Consider the following 7,845-nt stretch of genomic DNA (forward strand, 5'->3'; position numbering starts at 1 on the left):
TTCTGTACAACGAGCGCGTCAACACTGTCTCGCAGAGGGCATGATACGAGTGATGCTGGGAAAGGGCGTTATGATAAATTGCGTCATTACATGCGTGTGTACTATGTTGTGCTCTGAAGGGCGTTCCGTGACTGAACCTATGGGCATTCCGTGATATGGAAGGCGTTCCGTGAGGTATTGCAGTCTGCAGCATGACTCTGTTGGCTCATTTAGGGACCTCATTCTCGACGAGAAGAGAGGTTGCTGGGAATTGTAGTCTTGTAAGATTTGACTTTTGTGCCTGCTGCTTGTTTAAGTACTTATGTAAATATCCCTGCAAGAACACAGTAAGTGGGATTTTTTAAAACTAATTTCTTTTAATTTTGCTGATGAATTATGTTGTAAACAACAACAGAGCATCGTGCCATATCCGAGCCGAGAAGCAGTGACTGGTGCCGTTTGCGGCAGCCTAACAATTGGGCTTCTACGACATAAATAGACATCGTCGTATTAAATTTGTGCTTGGCATTCTGTTAAATAAGAGAATCCGATTTTCAGAGTTATTTAATGACACCTTTTAAAATATCATGCCGTTTGTTACGTTACAACATCGTAGTGTGTGCGTGTTTGGAGCTTCGTGCAATGCGCTGTGCCGAGGACTGCACTTTCGCTTTTGCCGCTTTGTACCCTACTGTGCCCAGGCTAACCATATCCGACGCATCGCTGTTGCAACCTGCTCGATCGCTTGGACCCGTCTCCTTGTTTTTACGGAGTGCTGCACCTTTCCTTATCTGTTTTAGGCTGCTTTAAAATAATGCCAGCTACCCTGCTCGATTACAGAGGTTAACTTCTGTGGAAGAGGTAACTTTTTAAAATTCAAATAACTGTTTTACAGTATCCATTTTCGGTGGACATTGAGGCGGTCCTATGTGGTAAAAATGGCAATCATTTAACAGCTCTGTACACACTTTCTGCGCTTTTCAGGTTAACTGCAGTTTCTGCAAATTCAGGTGAACACAGATCCAAAAGCTGGACCCGTTTGGCTCTTTTTAGTAGTAATTGGACATTTACAGCGCATTGACAATTGCAAGTCTGACGTAAGCATTGATGATTTTGTGTGAAAAGATTACGCTCATTTGTGTGGAAATACTTTAAAATGTTACATCTTAGGAATTACAAATGAATGATTACATCATGATGAGTGGTTAATTTACAAAATTGCATGAAAAAATCAAATACGGTAGTGGTTATTTTGTTTAGACATTAACACTTTACTTAGGTAATGACATCCTCCTCATGGATTCAGCTTCCTGGTTTTAAATCCCTTCCCCATCATTTTGTAAATGAAGTTTCTACATTGTCTTTGTGTTTGTGTGGATTTGCCTCCGGTATCTCCAATAATATCCACATTATGTTAACTGGCAGTTCCAACAGCTCCACCTTTTCATTTTCAACTGTAATAATTTGAATCTTGTTTGTGGGGGTCTTCCTCCAGGTACTTCAGTTCCCCCCTTCCGAATCCCCAAAGACATCCAGGTTAGGCTACCTGGCCTTTCCTATGAAGCCGTGTATGAGTGTGGGTGTGTGGAGGTTTGCCCTGCAATGGACAGCCACCCAATGCTGCCAAGATAGGCACGGCTCTGAATTGGATTAGGCAGGTATGGGTAGTTATGTTAACACTTCTCAATGAAACTAGCAGCTTCTGAAAATGAATAATGAACACTCGGTGCCAAGTGTAAAATGTCACTTCCATTTATTTTAAACGTGTTTAGGCCAATTCGGTGTGAGAGTGCAGGAGCCTAAGCCAGCTGCATCTTGATAGGATGCCAGTCCATTTTCTGGGCATACTAACACATGCTTGGCCAAATCTATGAGTTGGCATTTACCTTCACAAAACATTTAATTTACTACTTGCATGTATCAACACATATGTATGTAGATTATTGTAAAATGCTTACACTATTTCTCAACTGTCATATTTCTGCTGCCAGGCTTGCAACTTGTGAGGATGAGTTTGGAAGTTGAAAAAAAGTTTGTGTTCAATGCAGACACTGAAGAAAACCTCAGAAAATTAGGAGGTAGGGATTATGATAAATCGTTTACTCCTTTTATTGTTAAGAAGTACTGTTCATGAATTTGTTAATACTACTTTCAGCAATTTGAAGTGTTATAATGTGTTTACTAGAAACATTGCTAATGTGACTTGAATATACTGACTGCTCTCCGCTAGGTGTAACGTTAAATTTGATGGAGACGTCCTTTCTTTGCCTGCAACTAATGTCTTCCATCTTTTGCCTACCAGCCGCTTTTCTTGGGGAGCAATTGTTCAAGGACCGTTATTTTGACACAGAAGACTTTTCTCTCACCCTCAAGGATGTATGGCTTCGCCGTAGGGGGGATAACTTTGAATTAAAGTGTCCAGTGGGAAGGGACAAGCAAAACAAAACGGACACATGCACTCGCTATAGGGAATTGACCGCGCTTCCGCTAATTCAGGCTCATATTCAGCAGCTGCTTGAGCCAAATGGTATTAAAAAGGAAGGCACTGGTCACATGCATGCTGTGGACAGGACGTTGGAGAAGAACAATTGTGGTCTGACTAAGGGACAGGCAGAAGAAGGAACTAGCGGCTCTTGGCTTAATGAGTTTGGCCTGGTGGAATTTGCAGTCTTCTCTACTGTACGTCGCACTTTCACTCTACCTGACACTGAGAGCATCCATATAGACTTGGATTATGCAGACTTCGGGTTCCTAGTAGGTGAACTGGAAGTGCTGGTGAAAACAGAGGAGCAGATTCCAGAGGCATTGACCACAATTAAGGAACTGGCTGAGAAACTGGGTAAGTAAAAGGGAAGCAATAAGCAGTCGTTAAGGCTGGTTTATGATGACAGCTCTTGATTGTTTTATTATGTTTTCATTTTTACCTGTCCTTGGGTGTGATCTGGTAAAGTGGCAATGGCAGAAGAGCACCGGCAACCTGCTGCCCTTAAGAACATTAAGGTTAGACTGCAAATCGCAAGCTAGACAGGCGACACTCCAGGTGTCTTAGTTAAGGGTGTGCTCACACTAGCAGTCTGTTCCGTGCCTGAGCACATTTGTCCGCATGTAACCCCCAAAGTCTAGTTCATTTGACTCGTGTGATCGCTCCATGCCTGGCCAACCGTACTGTGCCGTGGCTCAGTTAGAAGAGGTGGGCCCAGGCACGGCTCAGTAGGATTCGAGAACAGTGTGATCGCTAAACGTGCCCGAGCACAGAACACAGACATGACGTCAATGGTGCGACAAGTCAGTTAACTTTATTACAATAACCTTCACGTCGTTTGTCTCTTGTGCGTGCAGCATGATTAACAGCAAAACGCTGCCCTGCACACTCAATATATCTGTAAGAGGGCCCAGCGTTATCCTGCCCTACACGACCCCAAAAAAAAAACACAAAATAAGGAAAATCATTTTGAAATGCATGCCGTCACTCGGTGTTCGGATCTTGTTTTGACTTTACATGAAGTCGCATGGTGATGACGAAAGTGTGAGCGGGCCCTGAACGTTAAACGCAGTGTGAGTGCAGGCCAGCGTGGGAGTCAGGAGGGAGGACAGTCGTGCTCGGGCACAGTACAGAACAAACAGGCATAGTGTGAGTTAGTTGTCCGTTCAAACGTACACTTTAAGGGAACGCTAATTCCATAACATGTCAATGAGAATTTTTGGAACATTCTGCTATGCTACAGGTATTCAGTGATTAAAAAACTTTTTCATGGAAAAAATGATTTGTATTGAGATGCTGTTCTGATTGGCATCCGTATTTAACATTTTTTGTGTCCTTTCAGGGTTTTTTGTTACCTTAAGGAATTCATTTTTGTGGTTAATAATTTTCTTTCTGTTACCATTGGAGTGAGAAGTCAAGTAAAATGACACCTTTTATTGGCTAACTAAAAAGATTACAATATGCCAGCTGTCAAGGCAACTCAGGTCCCTTCTTCAGGCAAGATGTAATCACTCTAATACAGTGAAAGAAAGGCAACCTTTTTCGAGTCCAAAAATTTTCTTTCGCGCCGCACCTGAGGGACCGCCCATAAATAAAGTCGTGACGACATAATCTGTGGACAATCGCCAATTAAAACAGTTAATTTTACAAGTTAGAAAGACATTTTATTAATAAAGGTATCAAAGGATAAATCTTAAATTTAATTAATGTGAACGTTGAGATTGTTTTTCAGCACATTTGAGATTGATGCGAGGATCAATTTTCGAGAGACAGACGCGCGTTTCCTTGTCGATCATTTGAAGTGTCTCGCATTTCACTTAATTTCTGTAAGTGTTCCGTTATCTGTTTTTGCAACATAAAATTTTTTTTAAACATTATCTTTTTAATCAACCAAAAGTTCAAAAGCACTAGCAATTTTAAATATTTTACAAAAGTTTTCACGGCGCCCCTAGAAAATTCCACAGCACACCGGTTGCCCGACAATGCTCTAATATTTCTATTACCATTTAAAGACTGAAAATCATTTTTGCTGTAACCCAATGACATTTTTTTTTGTTCCCTTTTAACGCGCTCATCTGAATGGTAATTCTTCCCAGGATCCCTTGAGGTTTTGCGACGTTTGATATCATTGACATCTTATCCTGAATCATCTAATAATGGATTATATAGAACTTTTCGTTGCAACTTCTTTATTAGCGCTTTTCTTGCTTTTTAATTATCTGCCTTGTCATTTAAAACTTTGCTGTTCTGGTTGCGATTTGGGTTTGGCGAAAGGCCACTTTAGTCTTTTTGGTACATGTATTTTATTCTCCATCTCCTTTTTCCAGTCTTTTCATTAAAATTTTCTACTTCTCTCCAAGATAGTACAGATTCATCAGCTGAGGAAGGCTTGAGATCAATACTACATTTCAGTAATTATATTGTACAAGTTATTTACAGTCATTAAATCAATAAATGCCAATTCTTCCTAAACTTTTGTGACGACAAAGATGTGGCAGGCAGCACATTCATAGCCAGCGCTTCTCAAAGATTGTAACTGCCTGGCGATATGCACTCCCTGTGCAGCTTGTTTTTTCAGTTTAGTGTTTAGAGTCCATAGTGGATGTCATTAGTAGATTCTTAAGTTTTGAAAAGACTATCAGTGAAAGCTTACAATGGTACAATTATTCTGCCAAATTCATCTCTTGATTGGGTTTCATACTTTTTATGGTGTCAGTTACAAATTATATATAAACGTAAAGGCAGTATTTTAAAAATTCACATCAGTCTCATCAAACTCTTCATTAAATTCATTTTTCTAATAAAATTGTACCCACCTGCAGTAAAAAATCATGTAGTCGTTCAAGTTTATCTTCAGTTATCATCCATAGTGCATTTAATAATCTGTTTCCTTTGGTTTAAGGTTGCAGTCTCTTGCAGGCTGAAGAAAAAACATCTGCAACGGTAATATGAAGTTCTTGATTATTTGGCAATCTGAACTCTAACTGCTGTCAAAGGATGGTGAAGAGATATACTGCAATCATTTTTTTTCTTTTTTTAAATCTGCACATTTAGCCACATAAAACTAGTGGATATCTCTCCTGCACTAGTGGGTAGTGAACCCCCTGTAATGGACCGATGCCCGCACCTGGTTCTTCCAGGACAGACTCGAGGCCCTACCACCCTAAGGGGGATTAAGCAGATTTCCTAAATGGATACTGGGATACATTTCACTTGACTTGTCAGTTTTCTCCTGAGCATACATGTGATGGTTATACTTTACCTGCTCCATGATAATATTCTTTGTGAAGTTGTTCATCTTCAGATACAGCGCCAACCTCATCCTCTTAGACCACCCTGCGCTCCTGACATATGTGCGCTGCTTACTAGTGGACACACATACACTATACAACAACCACATTCTGTCCATAAATCAGCATTGGTCCGTTTTCTGAATCTGCTTTTTGTATTACGGGGTCCAATGGTATTAAAAAGTTCAGCCTTAGCACTGGGAGCAGCAATCTGTCTATCAATGTGGCGATACTGTGCTAAACACCCAGACATGCAGCTTGACTCACCTAACCTGATGCCGTGTGGTGAGCCTATCCCGAGCAGCAGATGTGTGTATCATGGCACCCCGTATTAAGCCAAATTGTTTTCATTCTCCTCAGGTGTGAGCAACTCTGAAAGGGTTCCTGGGAAAATGGACGCTTACCTGCAGCGGTTCTGTCCAGACCATTACCAGAGACTTCTTGAAGCACATGTTCTCCACAGATAAAGAAGTGACGGTCTGCTGTTCACCATCCCATACCCTTCATAAACCTGTGATGATTTTTTTTTCTTACAAAGATTAAATTCTTAAGCATTGGAAAATTTGACCGATTATTATTTTGAAAGAATGCATGTAAACAGTTAATAAAATCATCCATAACAAGAGTATGTGCATGAATTCTGTGCATTTGTCAAACACTTAATATTAGGGAGGAAAAAAATACACATTTGAGGCAGAAGAAAACTCTAGAACAGTTGTCCTCAAATTGCATTTTTTTGCCAGCAAATCATATGCAGAAATCTACATCTGCTTTTATTTGGACTCTAGTCATACTTAATTATTCATTCATTTTTCAAAGCTGACTGATTCGAGTACAGGATCACTGAGTGTCAGCAACAGGCGCAAGGCAAACCCCATCCAGTGACCCCTGACCCTCTGAACAGCTCACGTCCACTGATGTTTAAGCACATCTTCATAAGATCATCCGGGCTGCTTGAGCCGTTTATCCCGCTGCTTTCCTCTGCACATCCCCAGGCTGCTTCATCCTCCGTGTTTTAGTTATGATGCCCATTAATCATTTATTCCTAAAGCTAAACAGGACTACTGAGCTTTGTGTGGTGTTTGAAGTTCTGTCTTCTGTTGTCTGTTAACTTTGTACGTTTTTGGGAAAACCCTACATTTATTAAATGTATGTGTACTGATTTACATTTTAATGTGCCACCTAAACAATGATAATGATCACCTTACTGATGGTTTGGATGGGGTCTGTTCGTCTTTTGAGAACTGTGCTCACGACACTGACGTCAGCTCTTCACAATACAGCAATACAGCATTTGATCATTAAATGAATAAACAGTAAACCTTGAAGTGGTGTCCGTCCGTCATTGGTATGCTTGCTTACAGCTAAAGCCATTTCACTTTTGGAATGTGATAAGAAACCGAAGGCAGTGAACAAAAATCCAGGAGGACAAACGCAGGTGACAGAAACTCCACATTGATGGAACAAATTCTTGTCCCGCGTTCTTTGTGTATGATGTCAGCCCAGGTCAGCACACACTTAACTTCGTAAGCACTTCTGACAGAACATTTTCACTGTCCTGTTTAATAATAAAAAAAATATTCTTAATGGATCTTACTACTTCGTTTGTGTTGAATTGTTTTTTTTTTATATTAAATCACAGAGCAGTTAAGAAGTGAATCCACATTTCCAAGTCTGATTTTTTTAGTTTTCTTCTGGAGGAGAGCACCTGGTTCTCTGCAGGTACCATAGCTGGAGGAGACTTGAGACATTTTGTTCAGATATTTAGTAAAATTTAAAATCCTCAGAGATGAGAGGTGACTTGCAATTGAGCACTACACTCTTACAAATGAAGGTGCCAGGGTGGCTCTTCAGAGCAATGCCATAGGGCAGAGGTGGGCAAACTTTCCTCCCCGAGGTCCACATGGACATCGGTAAGATCTCTAGCAGGCCACATGTGACAAAAATCTAAATTTACTAAATAATGACTGTTATTTTCACACAAATACATTTATTAACCAAACAACTATAACTTTGGTACACAAAGAAAAAATCAAATAAAATTAGCTTCTTGCTGTAATTCACTTTCTGATACGTGCTGTGCTTAGTTTGAAA

At 40.4% G+C, this 7,845-nt stretch overlaps 1 protein-coding gene across 2 annotated transcripts; it reads left to right on the forward strand.

The window, feature by feature from the left end:
- Window positions 1-212: 212 nt before the first annotated feature.
- thtpa (thiamine triphosphatase) lies at window positions 213-7,079 on the forward strand. 2 transcript variants are annotated; one of them, XM_039747438.1, is made up of 4 exons: window positions 213-326; window positions 1,971-2,057; window positions 2,282-2,818; window positions 6,112-7,079. In XM_039747438.1, exons 2-4 carry the CDS (start codon window positions 1,988-1,990, stop codon window positions 6,216-6,218), a joined length of 714 nt encoding a protein of 237 aa, XP_039603372.1. In that variant the 5' UTR covers window positions 213-326; window positions 1,971-1,987; the 3' UTR covers window positions 6,219-7,079. The 2 variants fall into 2 exon arrangements, with proteins under 2 accessions (XP_039603372.1, XP_039603381.1); XM_039747447.1 differs by lacking the exon at window positions 213-326 and adding an exon at window positions 384-840.
- The last annotated feature ends 766 nt before the right edge of the window (window positions 7,080-7,845 follow it).

The sequence above is a fragment of the Polypterus senegalus genome, chromosome 1, assembly GCF_016835505.1.
Source record: "Polypterus senegalus isolate Bchr_013 chromosome 1, ASM1683550v1, whole genome shotgun sequence".
In the NCBI taxonomy this organism is placed as follows: Eukaryota; Metazoa; Chordata; class Cladistia; order Polypteriformes; family Polypteridae; genus Polypterus; species Polypterus senegalus.